The sequence below is a fragment of the Anser cygnoides genome, chromosome 17 (genome assembly GCF_040182565.1).
Source record: "Anser cygnoides isolate HZ-2024a breed goose chromosome 17, Taihu_goose_T2T_genome, whole genome shotgun sequence".
NCBI classification, from domain to species: Eukaryota; Metazoa; Chordata; class Aves; order Anseriformes; family Anatidae; genus Anser; species Anser cygnoides.
In genome coordinates this window covers 1346632-1374371 of record NC_089889.1, presented here as the reverse complement: position 1 = coordinate 1374371, position 27740 = coordinate 1346632, and the positions used below count along the sequence as shown (strand labels likewise).

The 27740-nt window shown below is 47.9% G+C and overlaps 2 protein-coding genes across 7 annotated transcripts in view; both read left to right on the top strand.

Moving 5' to 3' along the window:
- Positions 1-20489, top strand: part of KIAA1671 (KIAA1671 ortholog) — a 72704-nt gene extending 52215 nt beyond the window's left edge. For 5 of the 6 annotated variants that reach the window (XM_066979287.1, XM_066979285.1, XM_066979286.1 and 2 more), the window contains 7 exons: positions 8337-8455; positions 12512-12767; positions 14849-15023; positions 16446-16573; positions 16943-17076; positions 17247-17330; positions 17867-20489. In XM_066979287.1, the coding sequence (XP_066835388.1) occupies positions 8337-8455; positions 12512-12767; positions 14849-15023; positions 16446-16573; positions 16943-17076; positions 17247-17325 (891 nt within the window). In that variant the 3' untranslated portion in view covers positions 17326-17330; positions 17867-20489. Of the gene's footprint in view, positions 1-2132; positions 2284-8336; positions 8456-12511; positions 12768-14848; positions 15024-16445; positions 16574-16942; positions 17077-17246; positions 17331-17866 lie in introns of those variants that run through there. The other variant, XM_048073680.2, reaches the window with a different exon arrangement.
- Positions 20490-20635: 146 nt separating this feature from the next.
- On the top strand, positions 20636-27740 carry CRYBB3 (crystallin beta B3). The gene is made up of 6 exons (XM_048073696.2): positions 20636-24374; positions 25138-25217; positions 26612-26730; positions 26838-26970; positions 27054-27196; positions 27444-27740. The coding sequence occupies exons 2-6, from the start codon at positions 25143-25145 to the stop codon at positions 27607-27609; spliced, it is 636 nt and encodes a 211-aa protein (XP_047929653.2). The 5' UTR covers positions 20636-24374; positions 25138-25142; the 3' UTR covers positions 27610-27740.

The window sequence follows — 27740 nt, the reverse complement described above, 5'->3', positions numbered from 1 at the left end:
CCCAAAATCCTTTATGCATTGTCAATTTATCTCTACATGTCCAGAGAGCTGTTAGGGCGGTGAGAAGAGGGCTTGTAGAAAGAACGCTTTTAAAAATGAGTTGTTTGTCTTGTTTAGGGTTGGGGGAGAAGTGAGCTGTTTGGTTTAATTAATGAAGATACGCGGGCCAGCGCTGAAACAGTTCGTGCTGCTTCATTTTAATAACTTCTCTTTGGTTCAACAGGCCATGAGCAGAGCTGGCAGTGCAAATCTGGGCCATAAAGCCGCGGTGATGGGGGTGTAGTAGACTGCCTTTGTTCCCTAGTTATTTTGACAGGAATAATCACTTCAGTGGCTCTGCTCTATGAATTTCCTTAGGCTTGCTGCAAGGAGTTGATTTTTACCATGTTCTTAGAGTAGAAAAAGACAAATAAGTTTGGAGCTGGTCATTTTGTGCGCATTCACCTTGTTTTTTCGTTTTTTGGAGCTGTAAGCGATAGGCAGTTAGCTTTCAGAGGGGAATAAATTCCTTAACAAAAACATCACTGAATGCAGCTCTCCACTCTGACAATGCATTTTTATTGAAATTTTGTAACTTTGCTATAATTTCATGAAATATTTGTCTTTGTTTCATGGACCAGGGGCGTATGTATGTGTGTGCATGTATTTTGACTGCACCCTTCCAAAACATCTTCGAAGTTGGTTGGAATTGTTGTTTAAACAAGCAATGCGCAATTTCCAGAGTCTGCTTGTTTGGTATTCATTTGTTGTCAAGAAATCCTATAGTTTTCTGTGCATCTTAGAATCTAGACTTTAAACAGCCCTTTTCCCCAGGAATGTTTGTTTGAGGTTTAACCTGTGTCTTGCGTGGAAAAATGTTAACTGTGCAGAAGAGCCGTGAAATAAAATATTTCAAGTAGGAGGTGTTGATTTCAAGCATGCAGCTTTTCAAAAAAAGCAAATATATTCACTTCCTACCACAACAGTATAAAATTGTCTTGTTCTGGCTTGTGTCTCTTGCGGTGCTGAAGACGAGGGAGCCTATTCAGCTCTCACTGCCAGCTTTTATTAATCTGATGAGAGTTGCATATGGCCTCTGGGCGTGAGTGAGTTCCTGCATCCCTGAACAGCGCAGCACTGCTCTGCTCAGAACGGCTGGTGCTCCGGCTGGGGTGTCTGCGGCTCTCATCCTGCTGGGTTTGGTTTCTGCGTAAGGCCGAAAAGAAAACTTAATACGGTCACACGTGAAGGATTTTAAAGGTGTTCCCAACTAGTTCCTCTAGGCTGTTTTAGGTTTTTTTTTTCCTCCTCTCAGAGGAAGTACTGTCATGGCTCACGTACCCCTAGCAAGGTATATATTTAGAGTTTGGGTCTTGTCTGCTTCTTGCACATCGGGTCAACCTCTGCTCTATCTTCAGCCTCGCGCTGAAACCACACGATGGGTGCGTGGTGAGCGTTCGCAGCAAGTCCCAGCCGCGCTATTTTGGGGGTACAAAACACGACAGGCTCTGAAAGCTCTTTGAAATCCTCAGTGGAGCGAGCAGGTTGGCTTAGCTGGGAGCCGCTACAAGAGCTGCGGCTAGATCGCGTCGCATGGTGGTACCCAGCCTCCTAGCAGAGCTGACAGCAGCTGGGTTCATTTGGCCACGTTCTGTGTTGTGGCTGGAGTTGACTTCGGGTCTCCTTGGTACCGCCGCCTTCCAAATCACGAATCTGTCAGCAGCGCGAGTCCGTCGGGTGCCTTGGAGGCAGGCTGGGGCAGGAGGAGCAGCAGCAGCACCTGCGTGTCCTGCCCAGCCCCGCCACCTGGGAAGGGACGGGGGCAATGGCGAGGCTGGCCGTGGTGGCCTCCCTGCCTGGAGCATGCGCCCGGTGCCGTAACGTAAAGACCCCGAGGCTGCGATATTGATTCATCCCATTACTTCCGTCACCGCTCCTAGACCCGCTCCCCAGGCCTCCCTCGCTTTGAGGGTATCTGTTGAGCGCAGCAGGGTGCCGATGGTGCTGGGGAGGCCGTCCTCGCCTGGGTGGAGCCTGCGCTGGAGGTCCTTTAACGTCCCTCCTCGGTGAGGTCAGAAGGAAGGCGCGCGATTCCTGGAACCGCTATCTGTGGCTGCAGGACGCGGGGTGGGGTGGGGTGGGGTGGGAGGCAGCAGCGCGCTGGGTGCTGCCCTGCGGCAGCTCCGTTCAGAAGCTGAGCTCAGCCCCGAGCTGGTAAATCCTCCGCCTGATTGCCAGGAAGCACCGGAGCGTTGGTCTTGAGCCATGACTTACTCCTTGTGGGCAGCACTAATTCGCCGGATAGTAAGTACCCATGGAGACGACGGGCTGCTGGTTCCACTGAGGCTGGTTTTACTACGCCGCTGTCGGTGTTTAGATACTTAGAAAGAAAAAAACACACATTGCAAAATATTGTGTACTTGCTAAGGCCCACCTGGTGCTTTTTCTTAAATATATGGTATTATATTCTTGATGTTTCTGTTAATTTCATTAGTGATCCAAAATATATAGTTTACCTTTTAGTGATAAGCCTTAGAATCATTAAAATAGTCGTATAACAATGCAGGTTGGAAAGGACCTCTGGAGGTCATCTAGCCCACCGTCCTGTTCAAAGCAGGGTCAACTGTGAAATAATAGATTAAAATTTTCATAGAATAAGGTATAATTGGCACCTTCCTTGCATGTTAGTGGGGAACAATTGGGGTAGTTTCCTGGATTTGTTGGGACTTGTAAACTGTCCTTGAGTGCAGCGACACACCTAAAGGGTGGGGCTGTTCTGAATATGGGCAGCTTGACCAAACTTCTGACTCCTTTTACTAAAATTAAAAAATATATATAATTATATATTCATCTGTATATTTTTTTATATATATATATATATTTAAAGGCAAAAAAAAATCTCTTTGAATTTAGTGTTAATAAGGCAGATGGTCAACACTTCATCCCTTTGTGCAATTACCTATTCATATTCCTTCTGCGCCAGTAGATTTTAACTTCTCATTTTTGCACTTCAAGCTGTGGGGTGTCATTTTGGCTGTCTGATGTCTCAGTCTGTTTTGCAAACAAAGATTATATTTAAAACTGTGCAGATTCTGACTCGTGAGATCTCTTTCAACTGGTATTCCTCATGTGCCAGGTCTTTATTTCACATCGGTGTGAAAAGAGTGTTTCACATAAATACATGCTTTCATTCTTAGTTACGGATAATTTTTGCACTGGTAGGAGCAATATTGTGTGTGCATCATTTTCAGGAATGGGAAGTTACAGGAATAATCAATCCTGGACTATTGCCAAAAGCAGCTTAATTCCAAGGGAGTAAGTGCTGAAAGAGCCATAACCATAATGTCTCATTTTAGAAGCAGCAGAGCTAGATGTGAATGGGTTGCACTGCTCTGCTGTTTTATTTCGTGTGAAAATTAAGTTGATTTTATCCTGGCTGCTATTGTAAGAATTATGAAGTTAAAGATCAAATCTTGGAGAATTGCTGCGTTTGAATACTGGGTGGGGAATAGTATTTATTTGATTGGGGACATATTTTCTTGTATGCCTTCTGTGACTATAAATAAGATGGTTCTTAATTTGGGTTTATCTTTTGTGCCAAGAAGAGAGCAGACCCCATTTTTTTTTTTAATTTTGAAATGTCTTTTCCTTTTGAAACGTCTGTTTTTACTGTGTCACACACGTTCTGTTTATCAGGGAAATGGCTGTATCTGGCCTAGCTCCATGGGTTGGACACCTTGTCTTTCAAACTTGGTCTCTTCTTCCAAGGGACAGATGAGGAAAGAGAATGGGCCCCAGATATTTGCAGAAGTTTGAGTTAATAACAGATAATTCTCTCTTACAGGAAAAAAAAATCCATATTCAGAGCAGATCTGTGAAGGGCAACAAAGGCCAAATGTGTCAGTTCTCCATCTCGCAGGATCTCCATTTTTGTGGAGCTTATGCATTAAACAAAACATATTTTCATCTGTCCAAAGAAGTGATCTTTAAAATCAGGATTTAGGCTAGAGAGCAAAGAATGAAGGAGAAATTGCTCGTGTTTAGGAGCAGGACAGACTGGAAGTGTTTCCTCCTTTTTCCCCCTTTGCTTGGGGCAGAGCCAGCCTTAGGGCACGAGGCCGCCTACAGTACCCTGGTGTGGGGTGGCGTGGCCTTGTGGCAGACCTGGAAAACGTCACCAGTGCATTCAGCATCGCATTGTTTTCCCTAGACTGTCATGTTTTAAAGCCTTCAGTTTGTAATTGCAGTTTGTTCTTCATTCATGCTCTTTGTCGGCAACGCCACGCTGTTCCAACCAAAATGTTAACGCCAGCAAACGTATCTGGATAATCTAATTTTGAGTTGCTTGTGTCTAAAAGCATTTCAGCTACAAAACAATGCAGTGCTTACCTACAGTTCTCAGAGAATGTGTGCAATTTTGACTGGCATTTAAAAAAAAGATAGTTATTAAGTATGCAGAGAGCATGGATGCTGAAAGAGGAGAGAAGTAGTGAAAATCAGCCTTTTTTTTTTTAAAAAAAAAAAAAAAGCAACCACCAACAAAAAACCTCTACTGTTTTTATTAAAAGTAAACTTGCAGTTACTGAGACTAGGTCTGAGGATCTGTAGACTTGCTGGAACGTTTATTTTTTCCAGCTCCTTGTTTGGCCTGATAGAAAGTTAGCTCCACAAACCCTGCCTCATTTGTCCTCCCGGCGTCATGGCCGTAACGTTGCTTTTACTGGAATGAAGTCAACTTCTTGGAATCACTGCTTGCTAAGGTGGGTACTGTGTCAGGCAGTGATGCTTCCAGACATCATCAGGGGCTGCGTGGGACAATGAGTCATAAAGGAGCATCGTAAACCATTCAGTCGCATTTTAACCCCTGCCCCGGAATGGGGCTGCAGGGAGAGATGGGCGACCCTGCTCTCAAAGAGGCGCCTTCCTCCAGGAGCCACGTGCGGCGATGTGACCGGGTGTAGCAAAACGATTTCCTAGAAGTTGGAGCCTCTAACTCCTTACGTTTGGGTTTCTCGGTTTGTTTTGTTGAATCTGAACTCACAGTTCTACAGAAGCAGTAAAATTCTTTCAGACTCATTTTGGTTGGAGGATGGAGAATTCCTATCTGAGAGCTAGCTGTCGTTTTGGTTATGAAACCACGTCCAAAAATTCAAATCCGTATAATGGCAGGTGAAACGCCACCACAAACTGAAGAATATATGCCAGGTTTGTTTGCAGTGTAAAATTTATTAAGAATTACTGAAGCTTCAGATGAGCGATACATTTGTATCCGCATTTCTTTCCTGTTGCTGCTGGAATGGTATTATTATCTGGGTTGTGCATATTTTCTGCTTGGAACCATCATTTTCTTGATAACGCTTCATTTTTATAAACAATGTGCCCCAAGTGCAGTACGTGTAGCTGTTTTTCTGCCGCTCCCATTCCTGTTTCTGAGCTTTTCAGGTCATGTTTTTAGTTGGAAACAACGTGAGTAATGGCCAGCAACACGGTGTATGTTGTGCATAGAGATAATGCACTTTAGCTGTGGTACGTGGGAAATATTCTCTCCCTGTCCAAAAGGCTAACGTGCTTGCGTCTGTTGGCTCGTCTGCGGTTTGTGGCCATGAACGTTGCTCGGGGGGTGTCAGCAGGGCTCTGTGCGGTTGTTTGTGCTGCCACTGAGGCTCTCTGATGCTGCAGGCACAGCTCTCACTAGAGATGCAGCTCTTGTGCAGAAAGCGGCAGAAATTGATCAATTGTCTGTCCATCTTAATTACAGGAATCAGGCATCATGTAACGCGAGATTAGGATTAAAAGGATTTCATAACAAGCGCCCAACTGAAAAAAGCTGAGCTAGCATGGAAGTAGGAAGGAGAGGGAGAGAATAACAATTGGCACTTGCTAGAGCCTTCTTAGAAGCGAATTTGCCAAACGGTGACGTGGCCGCTAAGTGACAGCAGAAAGCTGGGCCCAGGAGTGTTGGTTGAGCCCCTGGCGTAAAGTGTGAAGCTACGGAGAATGTGTGGGAACCAAAACACGTGCCCCTGCCGAGTACGAGGAAATGCCCGGGGCTTCCAAGAAGTAGAGGGCGATTTCCCGTACCCCTGAGCTGGCTGCTAGGGGAAGCAGACACCTTGCTCGGGGTTGAGTGCTTGTACCCAGAACGGACTGAAAAATCTCAGAACTCAGCCTACGCCTGGGCATGCGTGTATAAGGGGCCGTTGGACTTGGACCTTGGGGGTCCCTTCCATCTCGGGGTGTTCTATGATACCATGTACGTGTGAAGGTTAATAATTACTTCCAGTGAATTATGAGGCTGTGAGAACATCTGAAGGGCGAAAAGCAGGAAACCTGTTCCATATAACTCACAAAACGGGCGTTTACTTGAGCCTTACAAACTGAACATTTGACTTTGTGTAGTGACAGCGCATTGGAATAAATAGCAGAGCCTTTTATTGTTGTACTACACTTGGCATTAAAGTAGACAACTTAGTCAATAGCAAAGAGTATGATACGGCTAGGAAATGGCAACTGCTGGTGGTATGGCTGGGGAAATAATCAGTTTGTTAGAATTTGAGTAGCCAGCATGGGTGTTGGTAGTTACCCTGAGTCATCAGTATTTTATAACGCTAAAGTGGCATTCTTCAGGTTAACAAAACTAAGGACACAAGGAAAGATGCAGTCTCTTTCCCAGAACCTTTTAGTATTAAGGAATTCTACTTCATCGAGTGCTGTCATTGCTTCACGTGCGTTGCCCGAGGCTTGCTTGCTTGGTGCGGGCCGGCTGCGTGTGGCGAGAGCCTTCCTCTCGGTGCCCCTTTCTAGCATCAGGCCACCAATTCGCGGGCAGGTACCGGTGCTCAGCACCCGCCGGTCGGAGCATGCCGGCGGGTGAGCGCAGCACGCTGCGCCGAGAGCGGGGCACGCGGCGGCTCAGGGCCTGGACGCGCTCGCGCGGTGCCCGGTGCTGGCTCCGTGCCCGCTGCCTGCGTCAGCCCCGGCGTGGGCGCCGTGCTGCTGCCGGGGGGGGGGCTCCGTTCAGAGCCTGTGCCGCCCCTTCTGCAGTGTCTGTAGCGAGGCTGGTGGTGATCGAGACTCCAAATATAAAGGCACTGAGCTCCGCCGGTCTGCTCGGCGTAAATGTGCACGACGCCTAGAAATAGCGTGGCTGGATTATAAAAGAGAGCAAAGGGAACTACTGAATTTTAGACTCGGCACCTGTAGGAGAAGCGGTAACCCACAGCGTTGCAGAAACGTCCTTGAATGTGCTAAGAGATGCTGCCACTCTTCTCTTTTAAGGGCCACGCTGCTCTTGTTCAGAGAGGCAGATGTTGGATGCCATCAGCTGAAGTGGATGTGTTGGTAGTTTCCACAGCGCGTTCTGCTAGGTGTTGTTTTCTTTTGTTTATTTGTGTTGTCCTCTGAAGAGAGAGAAAGCCTGGTACAGGTAGAAAACAATGTCATCTTTGCTTACAAAGGCCTCATCTGACAGCAGTTGATATGGCACTAAAAGCTGCGTCTGTGTTCAGGGATGCAAAAGGAACCGATGTGTTTAATTATCTACACAATGTATTATTTCAGTAGCTATCCAACTTCGGTGCTTAATTCAATGCAAGAATAAAGCTCGATGCAAGAAAAAAAGTATAGCTGTGTTATGTTCTGGAGCAAATGAACATCGGTCTGCTGCAAATCTAGGGTGCCAGCAGCAGCGGCCGACCCATTTCTCTCCCCTGGAAGGGAAGGGCCCTTAGATGCACTGATTCCCTTTTTATTTCATAGATCTGCTACCTTCATAAAATAATTACTTGAGACATGAAAGGTCGGAGTAGAACACAAGCAAAAAGCACTGCAATCTGTCCTACTTTGTGTGTTGTATTTAAACTTTACATTAACACAATTCCATTTGTCAAAGGCTTTCTAGGAGCTGGCCTTATGCTTATTTATTTATTTACGGTTTTTATTTTGAAGGTCTTCCAAAGAAAGAGCTTAAAAAAAAGGACTTCCATTAAACCCAGGAAGCGAGTTGACGCTTCACCTATATGTTTGGGGGAGATTATATGTAGTCCCAGCAGAATTCTCTGTTTGTATAGGTGCTCCTAAAGCCTTTGTGCAACCTGAGATAAGAACAATCTTAAAGCAATGTGGAATTTTAAAACTAGCTAGTTGGTTCCTGCCTGGTCGTTTGCCCAGGAAAACTGCTCGCTTTATATACAGTCATTGTTCTGAGTTCACAGCTATTTTCCGTGTTTAAATTTATTCGCTTTTCTCTTGTCCAAGTTTTAACTGGTAGATTCAAAAATGCCATTGTAATTAAAATCGGTAAGTCGTTTAGCCAAGGGATAAAGGAATGAGTAATTGTTTCCATTGCTTTGTTGCAGGATCAGCTGAAGCAGTGCTTCTCCAGACAGCCCCCTGAAGCGAAGGACACAGACACGCTTGTGCAGGAGCCCGACAGCCAGTATGGTACCTGGAACGAGCAGCGGCGCAGCGGGGACAGGTAAGGGGAAGCAAGGTCCCTTCATCATGCACGCAAATTTCTCATTAGCTGATTAATGAGAAGAAATTGTTCGTCTGGTTTTCACTCAAAACACTCAAGTGTGCGTGCATACGTGTATGGATTCTTGCAGTCACTGGAACAGGAGCACGCAACTTTAAAGTTTCTTTAGTCTGTAGGTGAAGAAAAATTTCTTTAATACCTGCAAACAGCAATAAGGTTGGAAACTTAGACTCCATCCCCCAGGAAGAATGCAGTATCACCAAATTGTAGGCAGTGCCGAAAACAGCTTGGACTGGAATAGATTTAACAACTCTGCTGCTGCGTGAAACACCAGCTAAATGTTATTTTTTAGTGCTAAAATGGTAGAAGATATGGGAAAAAAAAATTTCTTGATTTTAAATACATGAAATGGCTTTGACTAAATTAACATAGGTAGTGTAACTTTTTTCTGCTTTGTATTTGTGTTTGTTTTAGTAATTATAACCAGAAACGTACATTTTCACATTTAGGTTACCTGCTTGTGTGATACATGGGTCTGCATAGGTAGAACCAGGGTTGTGCAAGGATTTTGTTAAAGTTGTCCAATTTCTGCTTCTCAGGTAGATCAGGAAGTGGTCTGATGATGCAGTAGGTGATGTAGGCTGCCCTAACAGTTTGGGGATTTGTTTTACTTATAACAAAAAAAAACAAACAGTAATAAATTTGATCTCTCCCATGCCAGTTAGCATTGCCTTAAAACCTGTGCTACTGGACAGGCTGAGGGCCGGAACCAGTTGGAAACTGGTGCCCCGAATGCTGGACACGGGGTCAGGCCCCAGGGTGGTGTCGCGGTGCGCCTGCAGTCCCCCTGCTAAGCGTTAGGATGCGATACCCACATCCCAGCCGCTTGGAAGCGTGTTGGTGTGAAGTGGAGGGTGCAATGGGGTACCAGCTGAATGAGAGGTCGCATCAGTGATGCTTTTCTGTTGTTAAAACTACTCAATGGAATAAACCTAGAGCACTGAAGTGTGATTTTTTTTTCTTCTCCATCACCTGTAGTGCATTCTGCTTGATCTGCCCTGCTTGAGCCAGTATCTTATCTGCTCAGTGTAGTTTGAAAATAGCATTTTCCTTGCTCTTCTTAATGCTATACATGTTGAAATCTTATAGCAGATATTAATGTCAGTTATGCTTGGTGTGTTTTACACTTGAGAGCTGTGGGTTATAAATATTTTATTGCATGTGAAGGCAGGGTAGCTTTCAGCTCGAGGTTCAGCAAGCTGACAGTGACATGCCAACATCTAACTCTTCTGTAAAATTAGCTGTGATTTTAGTAATTTATGGACATTTTCTGACATCAGTTTCCTAACCAAGGTGCTTGTCTCAGCTCCAAAGCAGCTATTTCAAACCCGGGAGACTTTTCCTGCTAAGAAAAACACAACATAAAAATTCAGTGTTATTAAAGCATCGAACTCTTAATCCCCATGTCCTGGAATTTTGTTTCCTCGGTAGTAAATGTTTAGTTTCCAATTATCTTATAGCATAACGATGCCTGCAGAGACGCCCCAGCACTTTGCCATGCCCTTGCTCTGCTTTAGCCCCACGTTGGGCTGGCGGCTGGGAGAGCAGCGCCGCAGGGGCAGTGCTGCCATCGAGCTGCTCCAGGGACAGGAGGGTCACAACGGTGTCACCAGCCCCCTGCCTCGGAGACACTTCCGATTTCTTGTGAAAAGCAGCATTCCTTTGCTTCTTGCTTCTTAGTTCGCATGATGGAGCAACGCGCTCTTTGTGGTCTCAGCACTCTCCTGCTAGAACTAATTAAATTCAATTGCAATCAAAAGTGAAGATTGATCTCAACCGATTGCACGTGTGTGATAACCATTCTGCTGGTATTTCTGTGAACTACATGAAAGATAATATTTCAGAGTGCAAGTATCTGTAAGTGAAACTTGTTGAGCAGTGTTGGTAGCTTAATGGGTACAATATATAGAGATACGCTCATAAAGTTTGAAGCCTTAAGCAGTAGAGAGAAGATGGATAACACATCTCAGCACTGAGAGCTGGAAGCATGTTTTAAATGTCTATATTTGACTGTTATTCTGAAAGGACTTTTTCCCCCTAATTTGCTATTCAGATGGGAGAATCCACTGTGCATAGCAGATTGTTTGTGCTCGAGTTATCCTTGCCATGTTTGGTGATTAGCTGTGCCACGGTGGTTTGTATGCGGCGGTGCTGTAATTGTGCAAGAGCTCTGAAGGAGAAGCCATTAGAAAGATTTATGAGTTAGAAACCACCAAGCAGAGTAAGTTCAGTGAGAAATTTTTTTCTCCCAAATATTTTCAGTTTTTGAAACACTGCACTGAGTCGTACTAGCTGAAGTCCCGGGCTGTAGAAGGGAAGAGGCTTTCTGGAGAAGTGCAAATCCGAGCGGATCCTTTAACATCGCCATCATACATTTTAATTTCCCCGAAAGGTGCTAAATCTCCAGATTGCCACTCTTTTTCTTATCTCTGCGTTCTTCCATATTTCAGTGGATCTAGAGCCTAACGCTGCAGAAACCAAATATCATTTGAGGTAACGAATACGAGACAAAAACTTCCCCTGGAGCTCATTAGTGCCATTTCTTAATTATCTTGGGGCCCACTGCTGGAGGAGGGAAGAGGCATTCGCCCGATTCATACTGGAACCCTCTGTGCAGTATCCTCTGTGCCAGGCTGGAAATTATATCACGTCCTGCTGCTCGGTAGAGGGCTGTTATTCGGCAATAGGCTCCTGAGTGCTTTCCTCCCAAGACTGCCGTCGCTGCGGGCTGCATCAAGCACCAAGGTCTGGTGTTCAAAACATGCGTCTGTTCATACGGGTGCATTCAGATGTTGTGTTTTAGAACAGTTTTCCTAAATACTTGCCTCAAGAAAAGGTGCTCAGTAACAAAAGACTCTTACTGAGCAGAGAAAAAAGCTGAGCTCCCTGAACACTTCAGGTTTTGGTTTTCAACTGGAGCCTCCTAAAACCAGATGCACGGCAGCGCTCTCCTTGCTGACAACAGAGTCTTGCCATGTTCCCTACAACCTGCTGCTAAAGAAATGTTACTGAACATGACTACAGTCTTGGTACGGACTCTCTCCTGTGTTGGCCTTGCCAAAGGAAGGTTTTTGGGGGTGACACCTCCATGCAGGTCGTGGTGCTGCGTGGATGCTCCCGGGGAGCCCCCGCTTGTCCTGAGGCTCAGCTGCTGCCTGCCGCTCACTGCTAAGCCCCAGCTATGGTGGTAATGGGAATGGCTCTGAGACACCCCAGGATATAAGGGAAGGTCCCAGCCTCCCTCCAGCCCCAACAGGTCCCCATCTTGAGGCAGCCCTGCTAACGAACCGCCCAGTCTGGCACTGGGGCAGAACAGGGCGAGCGTCCCGGCGGAGCGCATTGACGAGCCCCTAACGCTGCTGCGTGATCCGGTGATGATTGTGTGAGATGAAGTGTGTGTTTCTAAACATTCAGATGGGCTTGGAAAAGCAAGGAGAAGAATCTTTTAGCAGCTTCGCTCTGCCCGAGGCCTGCAGACAGGATGTTTTTCTTCAGGATGCTCTCAGACGTGCACAGTGCCAAAGTGGACGGCCTGCGGCTGCCGTACATCAAACGGGCAAACTGCCGGGGCTCTTCAGCAGCTTGCCGTTTCGCTGGTCTTGTCTGTGTGTATGTTTGAAGGGGCCTTTGTGCTGGGGAAAAGAACCCCCAAGCAATGGAAATGCACTGTGATTGAATTATTGCAGTTTATCCGCGTACTTGCATTATCTACTACTTTGTAAATGCAAGTGGGTGAAGGAGCAGGGCAGGTCTGTGGCTGAGCGCTCGGTCCTTCTGCAGCCAAAGGGAAGGGCGCCTGTCTTCAGCGTGGTGTGGGGCCTGTCCCTCTGATTGCACGCTGTGTCTGACCCTGCGTGATCTGACCCTATTTTGGAGCAGTTCATAAATGCTTCAGCGCCTTGGGTTACCTTGTGATTGTTGACACGTGATCCAAAATATCCTTGCATGTATTTATTCACCCTGAAGGCTCATAGATTTTGTTTTCTTAATTTGCAGCTTTGTGCCTGAATCTCCGTCATCAGAAAACGATGTCATTTCAACAAGAAAGCAACCACCAAATAGCCAGCCATCGTCACTGTCCTCCCAAACAGAACCTGCCTCCCTGGTTGATCACCATGACTTCTCAAAAGACCAAAGGAGCACAAGTTTGGACCGTTCAAGCACTGACATGGACTCTACTGATGGGACTGATTTACCTCCTCCAGGAGACACCTACCCTGATGAAAAGACCACTGACTTCTCCTTCATTGATGTGAGTTACCAGAATGGGAAAGGAGACATTCTCCTTCTGTTAACGGGGCTGTTGCCGGCACTAGCCATTGCACGATATTATTTTCCACAAACTGCACTCAGTCTTCCTCTGCCTTTTCTTTATCACATTGAGTTTTCCCAGCTGACTTCCCGCTTGAAAAGTTTGAGTGAAGCTGCAGAGTACTTTGAGTTTCTCTAAGGCTTAGGTTTTGAGAGATTCTAGTGAGTTATTGGCGTTGGTAATGTCTGCCCATGGCTTAATGACGTTGCTGCTTCTCTTTCTGCTCCTCGGTGAGCTGTAACGGAAGAGTTAAATGGCTCCATGAACACCAGAAGCGTAATTAAATAACCCAGATAGCTGGTGATTGCTGTGCTGTGGGACATGCAGACTTAAGACTATAAAGATGCTTATTAATATTTTTCTTATTTACAATTAGGCTCTTTCTGTAGAAGCTTAGAATTGCATTTTAAAGGCTTTTTCATAATTAAGAATTTTCATAATTAAGAATCTTGCAGCTAGTAGAGAAACAGTAGCTTCTGCAATGCAGTTAGATGAAGTTTAGTGTTCTCTATGTGCTCACTAATGCAACTGTTAATTTTTCATATTCAGTATAGCATCTAGGAAGTTATGTTTTTTCTTGAATAAGAGTTTGTGCGCTTGTTTTTTATTATATAATATATGATGACAGATACATTGGTAAGGGCAAGGCTCCCAGCTTAAATGGATCATGCGGGTGCTAGGAAGGTCTCAGAAACACTGCCTTGCCTGTCGAAGCGTCATAACGCCTTCTGAATTGATGAGTAGACTGCTCTGTAAGACGTTTGAGGGATGCAAGCAGGCTTGTGCTGGAGGCAGTTTGGTCTGGTGCAGCAGAACTGGCTGTTAAAATCACAGCTGCTTCCTGCGTGGGCTGTCAGAAAGTGCCTCCAGCCAGCTCTCTCCTCCTCTGGTGTTGCCATCCACGGGGACCTGCAGCAGCCCGTGTTCTGCCAAAGCAGGTGCTGCTCTCATCTTCCAGCCCACTCGGGCTGCGAAGCGGAGTCGGGCTCAGGAAAAGGCTGCGTTTGGTAGCCCGCTGCTGTGAGCTCCCTCACTGCGAACGCCTTGGCCTTGGTGTCAGTAACCCTTGGGCAGGAGATCCCGAGTGCCCCCTGCTCCGGAAAGGAGGTGTAGCAGCGCGAATGGCTGGCGTTTTGTCTGACCGTCAGCAGTTCTGCAGGTAGCAGAGGTGGCCCTATGTCGCGCAGTAATCTGGGCAGCTTAAGGTGTCTTGTTAAAAGCATTGATAGCTTAATGTATGGAAGGCAATACGCTGTTTTAGTGCGCAGCTTATTCCTGACCTGAAATCTCTTGAAAACAAACAGAACGTACCTTCTGAAGAGAAGGAGGCCGAGTGCTGTTTGCTGAATGCAGGCACGTCTCTAACAACAACTTGCCTTTAAGAAATAAAAAAAAATACAGCTCCTCCTTTTGCTTTGTAAATGTAATTGCATTTCTGTTGTGCACAGAGCTTTTTGAAATGACTGATCACAAACATTTTCTGAATGCCGTGACACTACCTTGCGGTCTGCCTGTTCCTGGTGAGCTGGCTTGAAATTTCTGTGGATGGCAACCCGCTCGAACAATTAAATTATAGCCCTCGACTGCAGCAGAATTTAGTACAGTCGCTCTCAATCGCAGTCTTCTGATTGGCCTTCAGCTGCTGGTAGCTAGCAAGGCCTGCATTCATAAAACACTTTAGGAACCAAAATCCTATTTACTGCAGTTACTGTTTTATGAATTCACTTAGTGAAACTAATTCATGCAGATTAGACATCCAGTCAAGAGAGATCAAAGAACCAGCATTGCACCCAGTTAGCCACAATGTAGCATATTCCTCATTGTAAATTCTCTTTAATATAGTTTTAAGTAACTACAGTAATAGTAGTCAAGCAAATATATATGTTATATATATATATATTTTTTTTTTTTAATTAATCTGAATGGGTTAATGCTTTAAAGTAGGGTAGGAAGTCATTATGGAGGAGGTGACTTTTATTTCCAGTCTGGTTGAAAGTAAGGGTTTTTGTTTCTTTTCATAGCAAACCACTATTCTGGACTCCAGCGCTCTGAAAACCCGTGTGCAGCTCAGCAAGAAGAGACGCCATCGGGCTCCTATTTCCCACTCTCTTAGAAGAAGCAGAGGGCTGGAGTTTGAAAATAGATTTTCTTTGACAGAAGAATCAGATAGTACCTGGATGTTTAAAGATTCTACAGGTATGCCTCAACTATCTGAAATAATTAGTTGTAATTGGCCTGGTTGTAAGGGCGGGATTTTTTGAATGATGTAACATACCTGAAGTTGCATCAAGATCTAACAACAGCTGCTGCTTCCCATCTCTGGGTCATCCTCTGAATCGAGCCTTCCCCTCTGCCCCTTGGGGTCTGTGGACTGAAGGAAGCCCTGCTAGCCAGAGCTACAAAAGACCAGGGTGAAGGAGGGCTTCAATGTAATCTTTAGCTTCTCACAGCTGATACAAGTTTGTTCATGGAGAAAATTCTGAGTTTAGAAGCTGTTATGGTTGGATGCGTTCTCTAACATGTTCTTTATATCTAAACCTGCATGGTTTTGATAAGGGCAATTGTAATTGATCACGTTCTGTACGTGTCTCAGAAATGTTCTTTCTTTCTGGCATAAGTACTACAGGACTAAAGAAGCCTAGTTAAGGAAAAATCACCTCCTGTGAATCCATTCTATTAAAAACGTCTCCCTCATGGCCTGTCCTATTACTTAGGATGCAATGAAGAAATGCATCAGGCATTGAAAATCCTTGCTTGTGGAGGTGATTGAGAGGTTCCGTGCACGTACTCAGATCCATGACTTAATACCTGTAGCGCTTTGGCGCTGTGGTGATACATGCTGCAGATATTCTTTGATATTTCCGTGAGCAAAGAAATAATTTGTGTTTTGTGGCCTGTTCTTTTGAGAGGCTGGTGATGTTTTTGTAACTGTGGGGTCCTATTAAAAAAGAAGTCAGTTTTGTGTTTTGTGACCTGCCACTTCTGCTTTACCTTAAAGCCTATGAATATATGGAGGAACGTGTGATCAAACTGATCTCTCCTTTAGCCTCCTAATCAATGGAAATGCTGTTAGGCATGTGCGGGATGCTTTGGTGCAGATCTAACAGACCTAAAATATTTTGAAGACTTACCTTGGTAAGATATGCTGCACAGGAAGCTGGAATATAATCGTCAACTACAGGGCCCGGTACATGTAAAGGCAACGGTACCACTGCATGTTTGTCTGCTGCATGCAGACTGGGCTTCTCAGTTGCTTTGTATCAAAGCCCTGCTTTGGGCAGGGGGTAGGATGGATAACTTTCAGCTGTCTCTTCCAGTCTAAGTTAATCTCATATTCTGTGATCAACTGAGATGTTCAGAAGCAGCAACATTTGTTAACTTAGGAGTACCTTCTTCTGCTCCCTCGTGTCTGCCAGCCAGAAACCTTTCTATTGCTGAGTATTTAGTGTGTTTGTTGCATTGATCTCTATTGGAGTGCTGAACCCATTTCTGGGGTGCATTAATATTACTCTTAATAAGTTTTTGAATAGAGGCAGAGGTCTAGAACAAGATATAGATGAAAAGCTTGCTGACTAATTTTTTTCCCCTCTCGTTTTTTTTTTTTTTTTAAATGATTAGAAGAGAAGAAAACTATGCAACAGGAAGATTCTGATGAGGAAGAAAAGACACAGCGTGCTGGGAGATTGTCTTCTGTACCAGCTCAGAGACTTCCCATATTTCCAGGAATGGACCACTCTGTTCTCAAGGTGAGCAAAGGCAGAACACGTCAGATCAGATTTAAACTGTTCCAGTAGCTGCAGATGCTCTCTAAGAATAGCACTAGGAATGTTGCTGAAGATGACCGTGCAGCTTGGGGTGTGTGTGTGATATCTTTCTCACTTTTGCACTTTCTTTCTCTTTAACTGTTGGGTAGAAATTTTAAGTGACTTGGAAAAATAAACAGCTTTGCAATAGTAAACGTGTATTCAAAACGATGTAGATTTATAAGGAATCCCTTCACTGATTTCAGACATGGATTTTTTTGTTCTTATAAGTCTGAGTGATTTGTTTTGCATTGCAAAGAGAGTCTGCTGCCTTAAAAAAAGAACCCTAATTCTTTATTCTTATTTTTTTAGGCCCAACTGCGGAAAAGACACGAGTCAGAGAGTCCTGGTGAACTAGGTTCTGCTCAGCCGTTCAAATCCCCTAAATCACAGCTTGGAACTCCTGGTAGCAGAATACTGCCCTCCAGTGTAGAGAAGGAGGACAGGTGAGAGACTTCCATGAGCCAGAAAGATGCTAATGCTGTGGTGGCAGAGAAATAATGCAAGCAGGCTTCCTGAGGCCTTAGAGAAAATCGTGTATTTCTTTTTTTTTGTTTTGTTTCTGGGATGAGTTTTCGTAATGAAAGAGTAAGGAGAGTGTTTTTGTATATTTTAGGTCAGAAGAAAAATCTCCTCAGTGGCTGAAGGAGCTGAAATCAAAGAAGAGACAGAGCCATTATGAGAATCAGGTTTGAAAAAGGTACCTGCTGACACGGAAAGAGGGGCTTTGCTAAATGAAAGCATGCAGTGATTAAAAGAAAAGTGGAAAATGTTTCCTTAATGTGTCACTGTGACAACTCTGTAAGCATAAATATTAAAGCAGACTCTTACTATGAAATGTGCATCCAGGAATGTAAAGTAAATCTGTGCTGAGGCAGAGCAGTTTTCCTAGAAGGTTAATGCGCAGGTGATTCATTTTCACTGATTCTCTGCAGGCAATTTTATTTTAACAGCCCTCAGTCCGTTTGTGCTGCCATTTCACAGTGCTTCCATCAAACAAGAACGAGCCTGTCATTGAATAAGTGAGGCCTGTACACGTTTTGAAATCTTTGGAGTATGCTGTTCCAGCAGCATTCTGGACAGTTCTTGGACATCCAGTGTGTCAAATGGGACAAGACCAAGACGCAATACGCATTTGTTGGGGCTTTCTTCTTGCAGATACTGAGAGGCGTCTGACTGCTTTCTTGACCGTCTCACACAGTTACTTCAGTAGTTTGTGTCTGTCTTTCTTTGCAGATAGTGATTCTAACTAGAAGAAGATAAAGAAGTTTAACAGAAGCCTTAACTCATCTGAACTTAAAATTCACGTCATGTTGCTGCTGTTTGCTTCCTGCCTCAACTGCTATGTGCATGGTGCCTTCCTGTTTTGTGGAGAAAGCTGCTTAATATTCATAGTCAAATACAAAGCTGTATCTTTTCAGGTATGGAAGGATGGTCACTTTAGACCTACCTGGAAGAAGAACCTGTGGTTCATAGTTAGCACTTCAGAAAGTCTTGGAAGATTGTAACATTTGATCTAGGAGTGCTGTGCACTGGAGAAGTCCCCCTCATTGTTGAACAGAGACTCCATTTCTACCGATATGTTCAGCAACTCAGAAGTATGACTTTTGGTAGATGTGTTAGGTGTAAGGCTGGGCTTTGTGTTTGTTTATGAAAATAACAATTTTAATCAGATTTATCTTCTTTTGTGAAAATATAGTAAGCTCCTATTTAGAATGAAATTTGTGAAAGGTGAGAGTGAAAGAACAAATTATGTTTACTGCCATACTGAAAAAGGAGACTTGATTATTTTTTGTAAAATGTATTTTTGATTGGCTTATATTTACATGTGATCTGCTGATCTAGCAGATCGATATAATTTTTAGATGAACAAATTGTTAATTTTTGTCACTCTTGAAGTGGTATATTCTGTGTTTTGTCAGCATGTGGAATAATTGCTTCATTGGAATGTCTTTCCTAAAAGGATCAAGCAATAATGTCAACCAGTTCTCTTTAAAAATATATATATATATATATAAAATGTAAATACTGTTTTTTATAACAAAAAGGAAGGGAAGAGGGAGGATGTTCTACTCATATCAGGGTTCCAGTTAATTGTTGAATGTCACTTTAATAGCAGTTTGGATAGTCCCACTTCATATTTTTATTCGTTAACCTGTAAATACCAGTTTTAAGTTTTTATTTTTATGCTGATTTTGTGGGATAACCTAAATGTGATCTTCAGTTTCTCAGATTTACTTTTCTTCTTTTGATAAGACTGATGTCCTAATAGCCGTATAGGTAGTCTCATGCATAACACGAGTGTTATGAGTATCACTAATATCTCAACTATGTTAACATCTTTGAATACAGATTCTGGAATATCAACCGAGATTTCCATTTAAGACACACTTTATCCTTTCCCCAAATAAGTGCTCTTTTCAGTAAAGCTGTAAAAATGTAGCCCTGGAAGGGAGGTTATTCTGTCGTGTCAGTGTTCCTCACGACGCAGCGGGGAGCGGCGAGCCAAGAAGCGAGCTCTGCTCTGCTCTGCTCCTCTCCGCTCCCCTCCGGGCCCTCCTGCAGCCGCTCCCTGCTTCCTCAGCCCTGCCGGCGGGTCCTCTAACTACTACAGATAAAGCACCAGCACTTGAACTCTTTGTCCTTTTCCTTATGATCAGCTTTTCAGAAAGCTGGATTCGCGTGGGGTTGCCACAACGCTGCATCTGCTAGCCAGAGTGGCATGCCTGGTCTGCTGTCTATCGAGCCTGTAGCTGCCAAAACCATGTGCCAATTCTTCTCACGGAGGAGACGCAGATGAGGTGATTTTTAGTCCCAGTCTGCTCGTAGGAAATAACAGCAGTGTGTCAAGAGGCGAGTCCCATATGCACATCTCTCTCCCAGATTTGGTTTCAGTCGCAGCTCCCTGTACTTCATGGAGATGAAATAAGGATGATTCTCTTATGTAAAAAAAAAATAATAAATTCTTGCTGCTTTGCCCTATTTCATATCAGAGCTGTTGCCACCATTGCAATTTTACATCCTCTTCTGCTACCAGCTAAGAAATTGCCCCCCGAGGTTTCTGCCCAGTGTTTCATTCCATGTAGCTTTTAGCCCTGGACCATGGGAGACAGACTTCCATTTGAGTGCAGTCAACCAGACTGCGAAAGAGCTACTTGTAGCTAAATTTTAAAAAGTTGCACATATTTTCTTCCCTTCCCTGGAAAGGCAAATCTTTAAGATGAGCTTTGCACACGTGTCTTTTGGGATTTTTTCAAGGCAGCGTTCAAGGTGTGTCACCAGTTCTGTCCTGTGTGACGCAGGCACATCACAGCTCTGAGCAGCAGCGTTTGGTGTGTGAGAGAAGAGAAGAACGATCGCTTTCCTCTTGGTATGCAGGTGAAGTGGGGCTTACTTTAAAAAGTATCTAGAAATCAGGTAAATTTCCCCTGCTTACAAGAATATTTACACAGGCTTAAGTGTAGAATTCAGCAAGCTGGCAGTGTTGCATTACCAGTAGTTGGAGGATTTACTGTTTGTTGGTCTGATAAATGAAGGCCAGAAATTCTTTAACTGCAGTATTTGCTCTGTGTATGAGGAAACTGAGGGGATTAATGCTAGGTGTCCACAAAGCCCTTTGAATGTGTATGCATTTCCACATCTGCTTGGACAATGCACTGAAACTTACTGTATTTAGTAGTTTAACCTACTACTGAGAAATGTTTAATGCTTAAATGTCTAATTAAAAAGCATCTTTAGAATGTTGAATGGGAAAGTGTTTTTTTCTGATTTATCGTTTCTTTATGTTGTATAAAAATCAAATATCTACTTTATTCTCTTCGGGTTCTCACTGTGTAATAAAAGATCTATGAACATGTTACTACTTCTTAAATGTTAGAACATGCTATAATACGCGTTATACACCTTATTTTAATTCTAAATAATGCTTGTTGAATTTCTTGCGCTTGCACTTTCTGCCACGTACTGTGTTTGCTGTTCATATGAAGTGGGACGAGCTCTTAGCTGCAGCACGTTGTTCAGGTATGCTTTTTCATTAATTAGAGGAACCTGCCTTGGAGCGGGTGTCAGCTCTTGTCCCGAGTGTCTGAGTACCAATAAACACGATGGAGAGCCCGGCACTCCCAGTGGAATTCCGGCAGTGCCCTCGTCCCTTCCTTTGCAGCTGGTAGGTTTTTTCCTGCTTCCTTAAAGAGCTGCGTCAGTAGCGTGTGCATCACTTTAAAAAATGAAAGCACGTGGTTTGTGGAATTCAGAAATACTTCTTTTCTGATTGCAGTTTGTTCTTACTAGTAACAGAAACACTTCCTTCATTTTAATCATCACTTTGGGATTTTCACAGCCTTTCTGTTCCTTTTTGTTGGAAATTCCAGTTGTGGATTTTTTCTTTTTCACTTTTCTGTTTGAAAAGCCACATTTTAGAAGTCGGCGTAGTTTTAATTTGAGTACTTAGGTGTTCAGAGTTTTGCTGCTTTGGTTTTACTTCCTGCAGAGAAAGGTGCAATCTCTCAGCTCCTCAGCCTTTGAAGTCTGAAACCTTTCTGTAATGTGGCTCTATAGGAATTAAGGCTCCCTTCTGGTTGCTTGCACAGAAGTTTGCTTTACTCTGCTACTTGTAGCTACCATTGACAAACTGTTAAATGGGCTACGTGTAAAGTTTATACGTGCAAACTGCTAATCAGCCATTTCATCTGGAGCAGCAGCATCCGTTTATAACTTTAATATTTGTGAAAAAATCCTGAAATAATGCCTCCTGTCTTAGGTGTTAACTGAGGCCATGGTTTGATGTCTAAGTGTTACACGGAGACCTGGTATACCAAAATACCTTAGTGGGATCAGGGCTGTTCGAAGGCAAATAGTTACAAATACAATGCTTTTGAAATCTGTACCCCAGTAAAAGGAACGTATCTCTCTACTCCTTACTCTAGAAAGCATCTGTGGCTGCTCCTACCGTACTGTTGCCCTTTCTACTGCTTGTAGAAAGCAAGAGTGTCTTTGGCACACTTTTATCTGAGCCTCCGGACTGCGTGCCCAGGAGTGCTGCGATCCCAGCCCAAATAGGTTCTGCTTCTGTGCTACCCGAAATGCAGTCAGAGTGAATCGGTGGGAGGAGAGCCAGCATGTCAGGTCCACTGAACGTGGTATTTTGGGGAAGGTAGTGTGTGTGCTCCGTGCATGCGGTGGGGTGAAGAGTTTGCGGATGATTTAATGCAGATATCGAACTCGGACAGTAAAATGCCCCTTTCTCCGGGGGCAGCTCGTTTCACGGGAAGATGTGTGTGGAAGATGGGCTGTGTGAGACGTGTCCGCGCCCACGTCCTGCTCTGCGCCCTGCGTCTGCTCAAGTATGTGCTGTGAAGGAAAAGCGAACGTGAATCCTCACGTGGGTGATGGGAAAAGAGAGGGGTGGCCTTTTAGGGAGGACGGGGCTTTTGTGGCAGAAACAAGGCTCCACGGAGCTTTAGCGTGGATTTGAGGATCTGGTGCTCGGAGGCTTCTTCCCTGGGACCACCGAGTCCGGGAGCCTCCGGTCCAGCCTGGGTCTGCCTCGTGCTGGTGCGAGCGGGGATGTGCGTGGTGGGCGTCCTTGTGGGGCAGGCTGGAGATGGCTCCTGGGGGTCGGCACATCTCCCTCCCCGGCAGGCATCCTCTCAGCTCCAAATATTCTCAAAAATGCCACCTGCAATAACTTCTGACCTGACTGATGGGATTTGGAAGAGGAGGAGAGGCGAGGTCTAATGGCTTATGGATTTTCTCTTTCTATATTAAATGTGAAGACAGTATCGAGCCTGTTTTTAAAGGAGCTATTATACAGATAAAAATGTTTCTATGTTCCACGTAGCCTTATAGAATATGTAAATAAGGGTCACACAGTAAATATATTGTGCTATAAAAAATATTTTGTACAACATAATTTCCTAAGTAATAAAAGATATTCTGTCTGTTGTATATTGTATGGTACAACTAGTATTTTCTAACAGTACACTGTAAGGATTTCTCAAAGGCAGTTAAGAGAGTGACAGCAAAAGGAAACAGTTCTGTTAGGAAAAAAACTCACTGAGATCCCGTGTCCCTTCTGGTCCTTTTGCAACTGCCTTACCAAGGTGCAAGCTCCAGGAGTCTGGGTAAGGAGAGTCGTGGGCGCTGCAGAGCTCGGTGTGCGTGGGGACGCTGGTAAGGAGTGGACTGCTAAGGAGAGCTGCGTGTTTGTCGCCTGCTGAAACAGTTACGTTTGGTAAAAGAGACAAATCAATACCTTCCACTCTCTCCTTTGAGTCTTCCTTCTGTATGGAAGTGGGTTTATTTTTCACAGACAAGAGGTTTTGCATTCAAAGAAAAAAAATGTGGAAAAAAAAAAATAATGATAAAACTGACCTGCTTTCAACTGCTGTCCGTGCCGGTGGCTGTAGGTGCAAAACGTCACCCGGGCAGTGAGACCCGAGGCTTGTGCAGAGCCGTGCTGCCAGCTGTGCCCCGTGGCGCTCTGCCTCCCCGGGGCGCTGACCCTGCCCCAGCCCCGCTCCCGGGAGCCCCCGGCCCCAGGGGGCTGCCTCTGGCCAGGGGGGGCAAAGCGTCCACGGGGGAAGGTGCCCCGGCCCCCAGCAGCAGCGCAGCGAGGGGTGGCAGCGGCTGCGGTGTCTGCGGGAGGCTGAGCGCGGCGCTGCAGCTCTGTGCTCCCGGGGGGCCCTGGGACGGGGTGGGCATGAGGGGGTTTCCATAAACATCTAAAATGTGTGGGCGCGATGCAGGGATTGCAGCAAAGTGCTCGTCTTGGGGCGTTCCCACCTGGGCAAGGCCGCAGAGGGACAGCGGTCCAGCCCTGGGACAGCCGGACAGCCTTCAGGCTGACCGGTCTGGCCAAGCAGGGCTGTAGCTTCTTGGCAATTTCATTAAATGCTTCGTGTCTAGCTCTTCGTTTCAAGACAGGGCCCGCTGAAAGCAGGTGGAAAACCCTGCCAGGTGGCGGTAACCACAGCACTGGGATTCCACCTGGATCTCAGTGAGGCCTGGGGCAGGGCACCCCGCGGCCACCAGGTCTCAGTGGTCTCCAGTGCTTCGGCGCTGCTGGAGGTGGAACAAAGCCTGGAGAACGGGGAGTCGGGCCTGCTTCCCGCATCGCAGGCTCCTCAGCTTGGCACATTACAAAAGGGCTGCCCGTTTTTTCCCCCCTCTGATCGTGCTTTGCCTGTGCAGGTGAATCCATCCACGTAAGAGGGCCCCAGAGCCCCGTTCACCTCCTCGAGCTCCGGGGCAGGAGGCTCAGCGGGGCGCAGAGAGGGAGAGGGGACGTGGTGGAGGTGCTGTTGCTGACGGGTCAGAGCCTGCATCGGGGCACCAGCACAGCCCTGCTGTGCTCGAGCCCAAACAAGCTGCAAATGTTTTGCAATTTATTTTTTTTTTTTTGGCTTTGCGCTGTGCCTGTTTCTAGGCTAAACCCTCCCCTTTACTGCTGATGGGAGAGTTTTCCAGAGAACCTGGCAAGGAGCAGCGTGAACGTGCTGATGCGAATTTCGACGTTAATCTGCTGCAGATCGGGCGGCACGTTTGTAAGGGACAGCCGGGAGAAATCTGAACAACGCTTCCATGGTGCGCCGCGGGCCCACGCTATTGAGATGAAATCTCACGGACGGAATCGGGCGGACGCGGCTGCTGCATCAGCGTCCGAGCAAAGTGCTGCCCTGTTCAGCCGCAGCACATAAATAGCGCCGCTGCCGCCCGCCACCAGCGCGGGAGCTCGCCGGGAGAGGTAGCGACCTGCTCTTGGGACCGGACGGGGCTTTAGGGAGGCACCGGCGCCTCCGAGTGTGTCGTAGCGAGTGTTTTGCTAGCGCTGGGCAAGAAGTGATGCTGCAGGGCTGCCGTTAACTATAAGGACACGCGTTGAGCTCTGTGTCTTTTACTCCTCTTCTATTAACGTCTCGAAGACCCCTTGCGTTAGCATGGCAGGAGGAAAGGTGCTGGGGTTTCCATTCAGATAGGACCCAGGTGCCGCTGGCAGATGCTGCAGGAGCTCGGAGGTGGTCTCGCTGCCGTCCCGTGGGCTGGCGCAGCCCCACATGGGCTGGGGGCATGTCCTACCCCAGGGGCTGCTCAGCCTGCTGGGGTGGTGGGGGAGGCCATCGGCCGCTGGAAGCTGAGAGCAGGCAAATCCCTGCTGGAAACAGGCCAGGCTTTTAGACACGAGCTCGATGAGCACCTGGGGCGGCTTCCCAGGGTGGGAGCAGGATCCCCAGTCCCCCGGATTGTGGCTGGGGCCAGCCCAGGCTGCCCTGGCCCCGTGCAGCAGCACCGGGTGAGGGTGCAGGGGGGAGAGGATGGCAAATGCACGAGTGCTTCTGCCCTGGGCATCCCCGTGAAGTGCCAGAGCCTGCAGCTGCCCCGCTCAGCACAGACTGTGTTATTTTTTGTTACCTGCTCTTCCTCCTCTTTATTAAGCACTTTCTGGTTCAACGACTCGCATCTCGCATGAAGGCGGTGCCGCGTTGACCTCCTACGATTCCGTTTTCCAGGCACGATGACTGAGCAGCAGAGTTCCCCCGAGCAGATGGCGACTGGGGAGGGCGCTGGCGAGTACAGTGGCAACTACAAGGTACGGGGGTGGCAACCGATTGCGGGCGGGCTCTGCTGGGTGCTGCCGCTCACCGTGCAGCGCAGCGTGCGCCGAAGGCTCGCCCGTGCCAAAGCGCCGCGGTGCGGGCTGGCGAAGCAAGCAGCCTCGTAACGCAGCAGGGTGGCAATGTCACCGCTGGGACAAACGTGTCCGCGCGCGTGTCAGGGCTGCCGGCAGCTCTGCCCCCGGTGACTTAGGGCTGCCTGCAGGAGGAGATGCCTCCTCGTGCATTTGTGGCTTCCAAGTGATTCTGCCTGGCGGTCTGCAGCGCGAGCGGCTGCGCAGCGCTTCGCTCCAGGAGATGGAGCACTCTGTCTCGGCCGGCGGTGTGCGCAGCGGCGTTCCTTCCCCGTGTGTTTTTTCTGGTCGCGGTTCTCACGCCCATGGGTTAGCGGAAGGCTGGGCTGGGTCTGTGAGAAGCTGCGGTCCAGCATCCGCACCGGCGCGGCAGGTTGGCGGGGCCAGGCTGTGCCCCACCGAGCCCTGCAGCTCGAGGGGCGGCCTGAGAAACCGCTCGGGAAGCTGTCGTCTGCCCCTCTGTACGGGCAGAGGTGCGGTGCGACGGCCATCAGAATTAATTGCTAGGTGATTGGGAAAGAGGTAAATGAGTTGCGAGCTCTGTGGGGGCTGCAGCCCTTCCCCAGCGTGGGACGAAGGCTCAGCCGCTGCTGGCCACGGGAAGCTGGGATGGGAGCGGATCCTGCACACGGGGCTCTCGGCTGCCAGGCGGCAGAGAGGTACCAGGAGCTTGTGCTGCCTTCTGGTTTGGGCTGGAAGAAGTTCCCGAGGACCACGGGTGTCATCCCCATCCTTTGCTGCCCCAACAACGCCCAATCCTAGGCCCAGGGGTTTCCAGCCGTGGCCCCATTGGGACTTGAGATGAAAAATACCAAAAAATGAGCTGGTTCCCAGGGCCGGAGCAGGCCACAGGAGGCGATAGGATCAGCGGGAGCCTGAGGAGGAAGCGATGTGCTGCGAACCCGGCCCTGGGGCAGGAAACCGCAGCCGAGCGGCCCCGGAGCTCCGCGGGCACAAACCCTCTGCGTCTGCGGGGCTGCCTTCGAGGCGGGGAGCTGGGCTCCAGCCCGGCACGGCTGAAACACCAGCCTGTGCTTACACAGCAAGCACCTGCAGCTGGAACCCGGCTGCCAAGCCCACGAGCACCTGGTGGGCTCTGCTGTCAGAGAGGAGCAATGGCCCTGCGCAGTGTCCCCCGGCAAGGGGATGTGGTGCTGAGCCCCGCAGCGCCTCCGTGCGAGGCTGGTGCTGCCTGAGTGCTTGCCTTTGCTGTGCACTCATTTGCCAGGGGTGTGTGGTCCTGCAGCGGTGCAGGATGTGTCCCTCCCCGGCTGCTGCCATCTCTGCCCCCCCAGGTCACCATCTACGAGCTGGAGAACTTCCAGGGCAGGAGGTGCGAGCTGACGGAGGAGCTCCCCAACGTGGCTGAGAAGGAGCTGGAGAAGGTTGGCTCCATCCAGGTGGAGTCCGGCCCGTAAGTCGGGGGGGCGGAGGCCAGACAAGCCCCGAGGCCGGGGGTCCCCACCTCGCGCCGGGGCGCTGTCCCCGTGCAGGGGTGGCCGTGACCCCCTCATCCCGCAGGTGGCTGGGCTTCGAGCGACAAGCCTTCGCCGGGGAGCAGTTTGTGCTGGAGAAGGGGGACTACCCACGCTGGGACTCCTGGTCCAACAGCCACAACAGTGACAGGCTGATGTCCATCCGCCCCCTCCAGATCGTGAGTAGGGGCGGTGATGGGGTCTGCGGGGCTGGGGGGGGGGGGGCTTCCCTGGGTCAGCCCCTCACCCGTGTGTCCCCCAGGACAGCCCCGACCACAAGATCCACCTCTTTGAGAACGTGGGCTACACCGGGCGGAAGATGGAGATTGTGGACGACGACGTCCCCAGCCTCTGGGCCCACGGCTTCCAGGACCGCGTGGCCAGCGTCAGGGCCCTGAACGGAACGTAAGGACGGCGGCACCGGGGGGTCCCGCGGGCGGCTGTGGGGGTGCTCAGCGCACGTTCTGCAGCGGGACGGGGCGGCCCCCTCCACCACACCGTCGTTCCCCAGTCTGGGGACTGGGGCAGCGTCCCTGGGGCTGAGTGATGGCTCCTGGCCCTGGCCTGGGGCTCTGCAGAAACAGCGGAGCTGGGGCGCGGGGGCTCCTTCCCCGCCCCACGGTGCCGCTGAGTGCTGCCCCGTGTCCTGCAGGTGGGTGGGCTACGAGTACCCGGGGTACCGGGGCCGCCAGCACGTCTTCGAGAAGGGCGAGTACCGGCACTGGAACGAGTGGGACGCCAACCAGCCCCTGATCCAGTCCGTGCGCCGCGTGCGGGACCAGCAGTGGCACCAGCGGGGCTGCTTCGAGAACAGCTGAGGGGACCCCCCCCGGCCCCGCACCCCCAGCACCGCCCAGCACGCCGGGGGCAGGCTGACGTGTGCTGCAGCCAGCGCTGTGACCTTGGTGTTTCTTTTTGTGCAAAAACCTCAATAAAGCTCTGAGCTGGA

Coding starts and splice junctions, on each gene's coding strand:
- CRYBB3 (XM_048073696.2), top strand. CDS start 25,143: ATGACTGAGCAGCAGAGTTCCCCCGAGCAGATGGCGACTGGGGAGGGC. Junction 26,971..27,053: donor CCATCCGCCCCCTCCAGATC/GTGAGTAGGGGC, acceptor TGTGTCCCCCAG/GACAGCCCCGACCACAAGAT. Junction 27,197..27,443: donor GTCAGGGCCCTGAACGGAAC/GTAAGGACGGCG, acceptor CGTGTCCTGCAG/GTGGGTGGGCTACGAGTACC.